This window comes from Phoca vitulina, unplaced genomic scaffold (genome assembly GCF_004348235.1).
Source record: "Phoca vitulina isolate PV1807 unplaced genomic scaffold, GSC_HSeal_1.0 scaffold10, whole genome shotgun sequence".
NCBI classification, from domain to species: domain Eukaryota; kingdom Metazoa; phylum Chordata; class Mammalia; order Carnivora; family Phocidae; genus Phoca; species Phoca vitulina.
In genome coordinates this window covers 17,794,311-17,808,850 of record NW_022589713.1, presented here as the reverse complement: position 1 = coordinate 17,808,850, position 14,540 = coordinate 17,794,311, and the positions used below count along the sequence as shown (strand labels likewise).

The following is a 14,540-nucleotide window of genomic DNA, read 5'->3' as shown; positions in this document are numbered from 1 at the left end:
TCAGTAAATACTGACTATATATACAACAAACTTTACTAGAGCCAAAGATAAGACAATTTATGGTCTCAAGATACACCTTTTAGTGAAGAAAGTTGGAAACTAATTTCAAAGTTTCCAACCTATGTCAAAAGCAAGGACAATCCAGCAAAAGGGAAAAAAAGTAAGGTCAAAACCCTAACAGATTTAGACAGATATCATTTAATACTAAATTATCAGACAAATAACATATAACATTTTATATTAATTAAAGGAATGTTATAAGATGTAAGCATACACACGTAAGCAAACGTTAATGCAATATACCATTTTAAATCTATGTATATAGAAATATTTTAAGTATTGTGATGGAAAAGGGAGTATGACTACACTCACGCAACATGTATTAAGTGTTCAGTACAAGCAAGGTATTGTGTTGCTTGCTACCGAGTATTTGTTTGAGGGAGTGGGGGGTGACACCCAATTTCTGCCCCAAACATCAACATTTTGGGAGATAAAACATTTCTGGAGACACATTAGTTATCATTCAAAACGAAGGGAATAGAGACACATAGGAATGGAAGGAATGGGATGAGCATGATTGGCTCTGTCTAGAGGTGAAATGGATGTCTGAAGAGACCCTCTCAGAGTAAGTAATTGTGCTAATAAGCCTTAAAAGGTGAGTAGTTCTCCAGAGGGAAAAAAGTAAAAAAGGGAGAATAAACAGTATTGCAAGCAGAGTTAACAGTTGAATGAGGTTTTATGAACATTCATGGCATCTCTAGAGAATGGTGGATAGACCAGGGTTATAGGAGATATCTCATAATATTAGCTATGGCTAGTCTTGGAAACCCTCATATTTAACAGTAAGGTAGTGGAACTTTATCCTTAGATTGGGAAAAGAAAGGTGAAATCCATGTTTTAGAAAGATACCTGGCAGCAGTACAGAGAAATGCAGTAAGGAAAAGAGAATGGAGGTAGAGGAAATTTTAATGTAAATCATTAATAATCAGCAGATGTCAACAATGAATACACCGAAAGGAAATAGGAAATAGAGGAAATACACAAAAAGGAGAGGAAACAGAAGTAAGAGGACATACTGGCATCTTTCTTATTCTGGGTTTACAGTAGTTTAAAAGTCTTATAATATATTGCTTTGACATGGAAAAACACTCCTCCCATTAAGAGCATCAAGTTGCCACAATATTTTTCTAAACAGAGTATGTCCCTTTGGACCAAAGTGAGAAGTCCTTGGTTTCACTCATATCTGGAACATAAGGAATAGCACGGAGGACCACAGGGGAAGGGAGGGAAAACTGAATGGGAAAAAAATCAGAGAGGGAGACAAACCATGAGAGACTCTGGACTCCGGGAAACTGAGGGTTATAGAAGGGAGGGGAGTGGGGGGATGGGGTAACCGGGGGATGGGGTAACCAGGTGATGGGTATTAAGGAGGGCACGTGTCATGATGAGCACTGGGTGTTACACGTAACTAATGAATCGTTGAACACTACATCAAAATCTAATGATGTACTATACGTTGGCTAACAAAGTGAGAAGTCCTATTTTGATTTCAATATGAGCTTCTAAGAGAAACTTCTAAGCAGGAATAACTTTCTGGGCAGCCAGTAGTAAAATATCTAAAACAACTATATTTCACCATTAAAACAAATACAAATAGTAGACACCCTACCTTGATAGTCCTGTCCAAAGATGCACTGGCAAACTGATTGTTATCTTTAGGATTGATCACAATCTGCATAACATAATGGGTGTGTCCTTCAAACACTTGTGAGCAGGACCATTTTTTATCCCAGTCCCAGAGCTTAATAAGCATGTCATCTAGGCGAAAAGAAAGTCTCAAGTTAGTTGTCATTTATATTTCTTTCATTCAGAACTAAGATGCAGTCTTTGTGCCTAAAGGCAGCAAATCTAAGAGAAATCATACATTCCATGACTTAAAGAAATAGAATCAGAACCGAACAGATTTTCAAAATCCTTATTTATCCTAAGAATAAACTTAACTCTCTACAGAAGAGTGGAGATAAAATAGAAAAATTACTACTAGCAAATACAAAAATTTCATGAAAAATTTTAAGAAAGACTCAGTGGGCTTTCCAGAATTACAGAAGAGTAACACAAGTTTGATTAGAACCTAAGTATGACTGAATAATGATGGCAGTGACTAGGGAATAAGCATTCCTCTTATAAAAATGGTTTAAAAAAAAACAAAGCTTTGAATTACTCCTCAATTTTAACTTAAAAATGTTTCAAAGAGCTATTACCAAATCAGTGCAACTTGTTTTAATTACCCTCCAAAAGTCCACTGTTTTAGATATAATACCAAGGAGCAAACTAGCCTGAATATAAAGCTAAAACTGACAAGGGTATGCAGCAATCTGGCAAAAACTCACCCACCAGCATGTAAATTAGCTTTCTGTTCAGCAGATGTTTAATCATCTAGACCTTCAGGCCTTCCCTGACAGGAACCGGAGCACAATTGCTATACAAATCCCAAGTACAGTTGATATTTCATTAAATACGAAAGCAAGCAGCATTGATAGCACGATAATGGATGTACATAGTTTAAAGGCTGCATGGAATTAGAACTCTACATTTAACAGCAGAGAAAGAACTGCAAGTCTCACTGAATGAAAATGAATTACTCAAAGAGATGCACATGACCAAAAGGAGTCATCTCTTACCGCTGCTAGTCAGAATGAAAGGCTGTGTTGGATGAACAGCAATACAGCGAATGTAGTCTGAGTGTGCTTCAAACATATGAACTCTCTCCAGAGTATTGTAATTGAACACTCTAATCTGCATGTCATCCTAGAAATGGAAATTTAGAAATCATTATTATTGTTATAAAGTAAACTGTGCAAAATAGTGTAGGGGCGCCTGGGTGGCTCAGTCAGTTAGGTGTCCGACTTCTGATTTCAGCTCAGGCAGTGACCTCAGGGTCCTGGTATGGAGCCCCACATGGGCCTCTGCACTCAGCAGGGAGTATGCCTCTACCTCTTCCTCTGCCTTGCCCCTCACTTTCTCTAAAAATAAGTAAATCTTAAAAAAAAAAAGTGTATTATAGGCTCAAGGTATAAAGTCCATGCTTCAAAACATTACACTAATTAGCAAATCAAGAATCAAAATCATTCACATAATCACTGACCAGTTAAGAAATTGAAGGGATTAGAAATTCATAGAATTACTTACCGCTCCTGTCACAACCCAATTCTTTCTTGCAACAAACTTTGCAGCTCGAACAGGAAGATCACACACTTCAAATGTTTTCACCAATGTCTTTAAAATTTAATAAGAATATACACTTTGAGTTATGAGAAAATAACTGAAAAAACTACTGTGTTATATTTAAAACATCCAATTATTTAGATCACTCTTAATTTAAAAATATTCTCAGGCTAAAACACAAAAGCTCAACAATCAAATGAAAAAAACAGTTACCAATCGTCTTTTCTTTAACAGTTTCAAAATTAAAATACTTACAAAGGATAAAAGAAAGCAAATGTCCACAAGATGGAATTTCAGATCCTCTGTGCTCCAGCCTGCCCTTCCCTATCTCCCTAGCCTCATCTTTGGCTACTCCCAGCCTTACCTTTGCTCCTCCTGTTCCCTCTGCCTGAAAACCCACACAGAACCTTATACTCCCCTTTCATAACATAGCACTTTCATAATTATGTATTTAATGTCAATCTTTCCTACTAAGCTCCCCAAGGGCAAGACTCTTGTTCACACTGTATTCCCAGAGCCTAGAACAGTGGCTGGCAAACAACCAGTGTGTAATAACTATTTGTTGAATGAACTGGCTCTTAGTTTTTCTTTTTAAAATTAAACCTATCAACTCACAAAATAAACTCATAAACAAGATACAATTCCTTTGAACACTTTAGCAATATGTTTCCATATAAATGCTATTTACCTCTCTTTAGTGAAGCATGAAAACACGGTGATTTAGATGTCTCGTCAAGCTGCTCAAAATGGAATAATATATACAGGATAAAAGCAGAAAACTAAAAGACCGTCTTAGAAAGAACAGGGATAAATGCATCTCTTTGTCCTCCCACTTCGATGCTTTATTTTTTAAATTTCTGAGAATCAAACTATCATTTTGCAATCTCTCTTTTTGTACCAGAGAGTAGTGAAAAACAGCACAATCTTACTGATGAACCATGTGCACTAAATAAAAAGAATAGAAACTAGTACACCTGAAACTAATGTTATATTGTATGTCAACTATACTAAAAAAAAAAAGTTACGAGAGAAAAAAAAAAAGAATAGAGACTGGTTCATAAGAACTGTTGAGCCTACTCTGGCTTCTGAAGCCAGACTTCACAGATTCTTCACACAAAGACAATAAATGGGGGCATCAGCTCCAACCTGTACAACTACCAGTTGACTACAATACAGACACTGAGAGCAAACACAACATACAATCTGTAAGATGACAGACAAATCCACGAAAGTTCATAAGGAGCCAACAAATCCAGGGATCTGCTGAGCAGTACAAATAAAGCAGCTGCAGAACAGTCACAGTTCAGGTCCATGTTAAGTACTGTGGCTGATAAAAATGACACGAGAGATGGTTTCCACATTCTAGAAGCTAAACAATCTAAAGAGGAGGAAATGCTACACACTCAATATACACTTAATGTAAACTAGGAAAATAATGACTAACACTTGTATAGGACTTTATAAATCTCACAATATTATCTAGTTTGATTTAATCCTCTTGACAATCCTGTGATATAGGGAAGGCAACAATATCATCTTCATTTTAAATAAGTAAACTGAGCCTTAACATGGTTAGGAGGCTTGCCCACATCATTTAATTAAGCAGGATGGCTTCAAATTCGAACATACTGATTTTTAACCACTGCACTCACCACCTCAAAGACTTAATTGAAATTCAAGTACATTTGAATTTACTTCCAAAAACTTTTTGCCTCTTTGAAGAATTTTGCTCTTAATATACATGAGTGGCAAGTAACTTCTTTTGGTGATAAATACAGGGAAAAAAAGAGGGACAACCAAAAATAGATCAACCATTGAACAAAGACTTACTCAGTATCTACTATAAGTCTGGCTGTCAGATATGCACTTGGACATAGGATAATCCTATGGACTAGGATAATCCCTGTCCATCCCAGGACCTCCATTCTTGAAGGAAAGAAGGAAATTAGAAGTTACCAACAAGATGAATTTTGAAAGTGGAAGTAGGTGGCCCTGCCAGAGGTCACAGAAGAGCACAAAAGGGAAACAGAGGCAAAGTGGATGAACTAGATAGAGTTACGGTACAGTAAAACCCAGAGAAAGGTAAGGGAAATACAGCTGGGATTTAGAACATACTTCAGTGAAATGACAGAGCTGAGAAATGGCTAAATGGAGTTGACAGAAGGGATCCCTAGGAAGAATTAGGATGCGTGGTGGGGGTTGGCGGAGGCACCAACATATCTGATAAGCATAAAATCACAAAGATATTAAACCTGTGAAAGCAGAAGTAGATCAAAAAAAGCAGTTAGCATGCGTACTATCTGCATTAAGACAAATGGATTCACAAGATCAAGATTTGAAATTGCAGAGATTAGAAATCCTGATACAGTGAAATAGTGATAAATGGAATATTATTCATTAGCTCAAAAAATAATTATTGAGTACTTACTATGTGTCAGACAATGTTATTAGCACTGGCATAAAGCAGAGAACAAAGTGTTAATGTTTATAAAATGTCACTGATGGGGTCCTGGTTTAGTGTGCAGTCATTCTGTACCATTATAGGGACATAAGACTGTAAGGGTGTTTTTAGGTTTATTCCTGACCTTGGTTCCCCCAAGCCTATTTTTCCATCTTAAATTACTCAACGTGAATTTTGTCTGGATATGAAGTACTTAACCTTGGATGTTGAAGATAATGATTGTGTAAGTAGACACAAAACTGTATGGGGTAGTGCTGACTATATGTTCTGTATTTTGAAGGAAAAAGATTAAGAACCACCAAAAAAGACTGGAAAATATGAGATAAACCAATTTGAAGGATAAATGATTTACTCAGATGAAAAAGAGCAATGGGGCGCCTGGGTGGCTCAGTTGGTTAGGCAACTGCCTTCGGCTCAGGTCATAATCCTGGAGTCCCAGGATCGTGTCCTGTGTTGGGCTCCCTGCTCAGCAGGGAGTCTGCTTCTCCCTCTGCCCCTCCCCCTTCTCATGCTCTCTCTCTATCTCATTCTCTCTCAGATAAATAAATAAAAAATCTTAAAAAAAAAAAAGAAAAAGAGCAAAACAAGCATTTAAGGCAGATAATCTGTATAATGCATATTCTCGTATGTATAATCAAAAGCTGACTACAAATATTTCTCTGACATACTCTATAATTTGAACGGTTGATTGAAAGTTATCTGCATATCATTATATCAAGGATTTGGGAAAAAATAAAATTAAAAATCCAATTCTTAAGAATATTGACTGAATAGAAAATTAAGTACTATTCAATACTTTATCGAGAGCAAGTGACCTTATATTGGTGGCAGTTTCCTTCATTTCAAAGAAAATACTAACCTATATCAGAATTTAACATTTAAGTATTGTATATAACAAGACCCAAACATTTTCTCTCACAAGCTATACCCCCATAACTGTTAGTTCCTCTTTCCTGGAAATACTCTGTACTAATTTATTTGAGAAAGCAGTCTGCATACCTACTGGACTCTATGTCTCCTCTTGCATTATAAACACAGTCTAACACACTGTTTCTAAAAAGTCCTTAAAAATTCCTACCTGTGTTTCATGATTCCAAACACACACACTGCCATTGTAAAGACTTGCCAACATCCATGGCTCTGTAGGATGCAAATCCACACTCTTAACTCGATCCGATCGAGCAGTTAGCTTTCTCTTTATATCAAGTCGCAGAGGCTAAGGAGAAACAACATAAAAAATCCTCAAAACATTAAATTGCTATGCCAAATAAAACATGTTTGAGATCTTAACTAAAAACAGTGCATTAACAGGCCTTCAAAACAATTCAGTTTTTACTTTGCTGAACTGAAGACACAGTTTCAACTCTACCAGCACCTACTTCTTCACTCATACCAACATAAGAGTATTTAAATTTTTTAAATTTACAGTAATGGTTGTCAAACTTTTTGGTCTCAGGACCCCTTTCCACTCAAAAAAATTTCCTAAAGAGCTTTTGCTTATGTAGGTTATATCTATTGATATTTATCATGTGAAACATTAAAACTGAAACAACTTAAAAATATTTATGTATTAATTCATTTTCAATTAACAAAAATAAGCCCATTACATGTTGACTTAACATATTTTTATGAAAAATAACTATATTTTCAAAGGAAATTTAGTGAGAAGAGTGGCAATGTTTTATATTTTTGTAAACTCTTTAACATTCTGTCTTAATAAGAGACAGTTGGTTTCTCATATCTGCTTTGGCCTTCGATATGTTGTGATATGTTGTTCTGGTTGATGTATATGGAAAAAAAAACGGCCTCACAAAGATATGTCGTTGGAAAGAGAGAAATATTTTATTTTTTTAAAGATTTTTTTTTTTTAAATTTGTCAGAGAGAGAGAGAACACACAAGCAGGGGGAGGAGTAGGCAGAGGGAGAAGCAGGCTCCCCGCTGAGCAAGGAGCCCGATGTGGAACTTGATCCCAGGACTCTGGTATTATGACCTGAGCTGAAGGCAGACGCTTAACTGACTGAGCCACCTAGGCGCTCTAGTAACTTTTTTTAAATAGTTGTGAATATTCTTCTTTCATACAGACCCAAACTTGACAAGTGGTAGTTTCCTAAAGGTTAGTTGCAATGTGAAATCTGAAACCACATAAAACAACTTTTTATACTTTGTTACATAAAAATCTCTTGGCCTCTTATGTATTTTGAAAGGATCTCTGACCCATGCATCTTTTGTAATATCATGCATTGGTTATTTGGAAAATTTGGTTCAGTGAATTATGGAGATCTTCCAAAATTTTGACACATTTCATTATATAGTAACAAAAAGTCACATTCATTAATATCACCATCTACCTCAATGGATACATCTTCAAGCATTAGAAATTTATCCAGTTCAATGATAGAAGTTTTCTAAAATTCTAATTTTCACTTGAAAGCACCAATTTTATTATTGGGAACAAATACTGCCAGGGACCAGCTAACTTATTTCAGTTTTTAGAAAATGTCTGCCAAATAATCAAGTCTGAACAAACACAGTATGTCGGTCACTATTTCAAGTAAGCCTGCAACTTAACAGTATGCAACAGAAGTATCTTGTGCATACTTCTCATGTCATTACACAGAACCTTTAAAAGAAGTATGCTAAAGTATCAAGATGTAATAAAACTAATATTTTTTCCCTGTTTCATCAATGACATTCTTAAGTGAAACTGGATTTAAAAAAAAAAATGTGTGGTAATGAAGAATATAAATATACTATTAGTTCAATTTGGTGACATTACACCAGCAGTTCAGTTTTACCTTCTATTAGTTTTACAGCAACAGTGCAAATTATCAACATAGTGAACCTCCTGGAAGAGTATGGGGGACTCCTAGGAGACTGTAGATCACACTTTGAGAATCCCTGGTTTACAGAATATCTAGTAAGTAAATATAAAATATCTACTAAATCACAATGTTGTGCCCATGTCATTAGTGTCCTATCAGAAAATATTCTGAAGAAGCGTTATTCATGAAGTCTTAGTAATCCTAAACTATAATATCAATCAAAACAGTATGGTATTGGCATAAAAACACAAAGATCAATGGAACAGAATAGAGAGCCCAGAAATAAACCCATGCATATATGGTCAATTAGCCTACAAAAAAGGAGCCAAGAATATACAGTGGGAAAAGGATGGTCTCTTCAATAAATGGTGTGAGGCAAACTGGACAACAATATGCAAATGAATGAAACAGAGCGGGGCGCCTGGGTGGCTCAGTCGGTTGGGTGTCTTGACTCCTGATTTCAGCTCATGTCATGATCTCAGGGTTGTGAGACTGAGCCCCATGTCGGGCTCTGCACCGGGTGTGGAGCCTGCTTAAGATTCTCTCTCTCCCTCTGCCCTTCTCTGCACCCCCCTCCCTCTCTTAAAAAAAAAAAAAAGAGAGAGAAGAGAGAATGAAACTGGACCATTATCTTAAATCATAGTTAATTTTACAAAAATTAATTCAAAATGGATTAAAGACTTGAATGTAAACCTGAAACCATAAAACTCCTAGAGGAAAACATAGGCGATAAGCTCCTTGATACTGGTCTTGATGATTTTTTTGGATTTGACACCAAAGCAAAGGCAATAAAAGCAAAAATTACCAAGTGGATCTACATCATATAAAAAGCTTCTGCAGAGCAAACTATCAACCAAATGAGAAGGCAACATACTGAATGGGAGAAAATACCTGCAAAACATATATCTGGATAAGGGATTAATATTCAAAATATATAAAGAACCCATACAACTTAATAGCAAAAAAATTAATTAAGTAAAAAATAGGCAGAGGTTCTGAATAGACGTTTTCCCAAAGAAGACTACAGATGACCAATAGGTACATGAAAAATGTTCAATGTGACTAATCATCACAAATCAAAACTACAATGAGATATCACCTTACACCTGTTAGAATGGCTTTTATCAAAAAGACAAGAAATAACAAATGTCAGTGAGGACATGGAGAAAAGCAAACCCCTATGCACTATCGTTTGGAATGTAAATCTGTGCAGCCACTGTGGAAAACAGCGTGGAGGTTCCCCTCAAAATTAAAAACAGAACAGGCCATATGATCTAGCAATTCCACTTGTGGGTATTTATCCAAAGAAAAACGAAAGCATCAACTTGAAAAGATATGTGCACCCCCATGTTCACTGCACCAATAGTTACAATAGCCAAGACATCAAAACAACCTAAGTGTCCACTGATAAATGAATAAAGAAAATGTATATTATACATATTATACATAATATTTCATTGTATATATGTATATATTTTATGCATATATGTAATAATACATATTATTTGCATACATATTATTATATATACACTGGAAGTAGATGAATAAAAGCCTCGTGAGGTGTTTGCTTTGTCTCAGGAAATTATCTCTGCTGAAATTATCTAGTGGTCTTCATTTTGTGTTGAAAAGTAACCTTAAATTTCTATTCCATTCATGATCATCGTGGAAGATCACAAAAATATTCTCTCTCACACACACACACAAGAATATTATTCAGACATAAAAAAGAATGAAACCTTGCTATTTGTGACAACATGGATAGTACTTGAGGGTATTATGCTAGTGAAATAAGTTGGAGAAAGACAAATACCAAATGACCTCACTTATATGTATAATCTTTTTTTTTTTTTTTAAAGATTTTATTTTTTTATTTGACAGAGACACAGCGAAAGAGGGAACACAAGCAGGGGGAGTGGGAGAGGGAGAAGCAGGCTTTCCGCGGAGCAGGGAGCCTGATGCGGGGCTCGATCCCAGGACCCTGGGATCATGACCTGAGCCGAAGGCAGACACTTAATGACTGAGCCACCCAGGTGCCCTCTCACTTATATGTATAATCTTAAAACAAAACAGCTCAAGCTCATACATGTAGAGAACAGACTGGTGGTTGCCAGAAGCAGGGGGTGGGGATGGGCAAAATGGATGAAGGAGGTGAAAGAGTACAAACTTCCAGTAATAAAATAATTAAGTCATGGGGATATAATATATAGTTAATAATACTGTGACGCATATTTGAAAGTTGCTAAGAGTAGATCTTAAAAGTTATCATAAGAAGAAAAATACTGTAACCACATATGGTGATAGATCTTAACTACTTACTCTTTTGATCATTTCACAATATATACAAATACTAAATCATTATGTTGTACACATGAAATTAATATAACATTATGTCAATTATACCTCAATAAAAAAACTGATTTCTTTGGAGAAAAGTATTTTGGCAATAATACTAGTAAATGGTAGGTGAATGTGATGTGTGATCAATATGGGTTATATCCATGTCCATGAAGGCCTTTGGAGACAAACAGGAATGTTGATAGCATTTTAATGGATTTCAGTTACCGGAACCTAATGTAACTTAACTGGGAACCTAACTAGTGAGTTACTCAGTAATCTAATAAAAGAACCTAATTCTAACTTAATTAGAACAATTTTAAACAAAAATTAAAATACTCTCAAGTCAGAAAATGCTAATAGTTTAAACTTGCTTTTTTTCAATCTAGATTCATCTAAACAGACAAGAAAATGATGTGAATAAGTATTTTCTCAATTCTCCCAAGGATACCATTCTAAGAGAAAAGAATTCATTATAAACAATGATGCCTAGGTCAGTAGTCTTAATTCTCTCTTGGCCACAGATCAGGGAAGACTGATTTAAAATATGTTTCCCTGGGCGCCTGGGTGGCTCAGTCGGTTAAGAGTATGCCTTAGGCTCGGGTCATGACCTCAGGGTCCTGGGATCGAGTCCCGTGTTGGGCAAACTGCTCAGCGGGGAGCCTGCTTCTCCCTCTGCCTGCTGCTCCCCCTGCTTGTGCGCTGTCAAATAAATAAAATCTTTAAAAAAAATGTATGTTTCCCCTTCAACAGGTTTTAAACACAACCTAAAAGTTTACTAGGCAAGTTACCACTGAATCTTTATTTTTGTGATCTTCCACGATGATCATGAATGGAAGAGAAATTTAAGGTTACTTTTCAACACAAAACGAAGATCAGTAGATAATTTCAGCAGAGATAATTTCCTGAGACATAGCAAACACCTCACAAGGCTTTTATTCATCTACTACTTCCAATCTTGTTATTACTTCTATACATGCCTCCTCCGCTTTTAGCAATAACCTAGATCTCTTTATTTGAAAAGATCAGAGTTCTTTGGCTCTTCTCTACCATCACCAAAAAAATGTTTCCACTGCCATGCCTTCCTCTCCATCTCAAACTTTCTACTTTCAAACCACCATCCTCACATTCCTTGGCTATTCAGGGAAACAGGACCTTTTACTTCAATCTTTTCTTAATTTTGCCTCATTAATTAGCATGACAAATTTCAACTCCTTCCACTGGTCTCTAATTTAGAGTGAACAAACATGAAGTGTCTTTTGTGTGCCAGAAACCACAATCAGGGCTTTCATGTAGGCCAGCACATCTCATACTTTTCCTCTAGCAAATGAGGAAATTCATCACTTATAAATTGTGTATATTTTACCATATGGATGTTTAATGATTACTGAGTAAAAGTAATGCTCTGCAAAGGTGGGCTGGGGGACTAAGCAACCCTAGTATACCTCCAAATACCCCCAATTCACAAATCCCAGTTTAAAAAACACAGCCAAGATCTTTTGCTGTATTTCTCCCAACATTTAAGTGACTACTCTGAATGAAGTAGATATTCTGAAATACAAAGATATTTATACTGTACCCTTAATTCTAAATGTCTCCCTCCATTTTCCAAAAGCTGGATGCATTTAAGACTCAGCTTAAATGCTACTGCCACCAATATAATCTTTAGGATTACCCTAGCCAGAACTATCCTTTCCTAAGGGATCTTAAAGAAGCTAATTTTAATATTTGTATACACGTCTCTTTTTGCTTTATAGAGTAGATGCTCCTTAGGGAGGAGTCATTGCTTATTCATGTCTTTATATCCACAGCATCTTATATATTTGGATATGGGGATTTAAGGACAGATGGTATAATCGAGGTCTAGAGAATTATGCTGAATTCAAATTTTAGTTCCACCACTCATTTCAAATATGCAATATTGGACAAGTTTACTTAACTTCTCTGAGGTTTGACATAAGTAAAAGAGGGATAATACTTTTATCTACATCTTAGCATTATGAGAATTAAATTCAATGTTAAGCAGTTAGAATAGTACCTGGCCTATCATAACCACTCCATAAATATTATTTATAACTCATTCTCCCAGCTGCTATAAGAATTTGGAGGCAAATGTTTAGCAAAGTGCATGGGCACATAAACACTCTATGGTAAACAAGTGAATAAATAAATTCACGTTTTGTATCTTATACAAAAAATTTTAAATACATTAAAGAATGAAGGATATTTCATTATAAAATGTCATTACTGAGAGCACAGCAGATTCCAGACCAGAACAGATCATTAGTAACAGGAGGCAGAATAATTAAGAGACCTGAGATCTTGTCGAGGAGCTCTTAACCTGGGGACCCAAGGAAGTTCATAGGCAAGGATGGGGGAGATATGGTGTCTGTGAAGTAGAAGTAGAAAGTAGAACCCACTGAAGTTTCTGCAACACTGTGTGCTTCTCTACCCATTTTTCTAGAAGGATCCATACCTTTCACCATTTCCCTAAGGATTCAACCTCTGTTGTAATTCTAACTCTGCTTCAATTAGCCTTGTACAAACTTAAAAGTTTTAAACTACAAGATACAAAACTTGGTCTTATTAATCCCTAACATTTTCAAGCCCTCAAATCTTTGAACCTATGCTTCATTACAAGGTAAAAAAAAAAAAGAGCGGGCAGGAAATCGTTTAAATATAAAACACGGACTTTCTTACATTTTTTCAGAAAGGATATTCTCACACTATTGTATTTTTTTCTTCTTATTATAACACTCTTGAACCAAAGTACTTTAGGGTATTTTGGGGGGTGAGACTGAAAATAAAAAAGTGCTGTCTGTCGTGACTGCCATTCTTACCAGCCACTATATTTGCAAATGCAGAAAACCACGTCAAACAGTTTTAGAAGCAACGTCCTAACCCTTCCTTGCCCCCTAGAAACTTAAAGTGGAATCCCAAAGCATTTGAAATTCCACTTCTGACATACACACTTTACCAAATTTCAGGAAGAGTGCTTTTCTGCTTAAGACCGTCGTTTGTGGTTAGCACACACTACTATAGCATGAGTGTAAGACCAGCTGCCACCGTTTTAAGGGCAGAATGAGGTAGGTTTGGCAAAGCCCCGGCACTGCCTCTCCACACCACCTCAGATTCCTGGGTCCCACCGCCGCCTCCCTCACAGAACTCAAACTGGACCAGGACCCCACAAGGCCTGAGGCGGCGGCCGCAGCGGCACCGCAGGCCACTGCTTACCGCAGCCCCCAGTCCAGAAGCCCAAGAATTGCCCTCAGACAACGAGGCCCCGCTCCTTCCTGCAGGGTCTGGACCTACCATCGCTCCGTTGGTCCGAGCCCGGGAGCCCTCACTTGCCACCGGCGACGCAGTCCCTGAGAGACCCACCGACCCGCTGACCAGCCGACTGACTGACGTGGAACTTCCGGGAGGCAATTCTCGCGATAGTGGAGGCCAGGGTCCTAGCGCCTGCGCAAACGCGACGCAGGGCTGACGATTTCCAACGCCCTCTCCGGTTTCCCAGGTAACGCGGCCTCCTAAACTGTCCCTAGCCGACCCGGGGCGGCTTGAGAAGGCGGGGTGTGGTCTTTACCACTGAGCGAAATGACCTCGGGCTCCTGAAAGAAGACGAGGACTAGAAAACAAAGATAGAAAAAAATATGAGAAAAACGAAATGCTTAGTCCCCTTGGACGCTAACGGCAG

General features: G+C 37.0%; 1 protein-coding gene across 1 annotated transcript in view; it reads right to left on the bottom strand.

Moving 5' to 3' along the window:
• The window catches only part of COPB2 (COPI coat complex subunit beta 2), a 33,038-nt gene extending 18,771 nt beyond the window's left edge, over positions 1 to 14,267 (bottom strand). Inside the window, exons 1-5 of the mRNA XM_032408598.1 lie at positions 14,156 to 14,267; positions 6,765 to 6,902; positions 3,190 to 3,276; positions 2,682 to 2,808; positions 1,670 to 1,818 (exon numbers count right to left, since the gene is read on the bottom strand). Of these exons, the coding sequence (XP_032264489.1) occupies positions 1,670 to 1,818; positions 2,682 to 2,808; positions 3,190 to 3,276; positions 6,765 to 6,902; positions 14,156 to 14,158 (504 nt within the window). The 5' untranslated portion in view covers positions 14,159 to 14,267. The remainder of the gene's footprint in view (positions 1 to 1,669; positions 1,819 to 2,681; positions 2,809 to 3,189; positions 3,277 to 6,764; positions 6,903 to 14,155) is intronic.
• Positions 14,268 to 14,540: the final 273 nt, after the last annotated feature.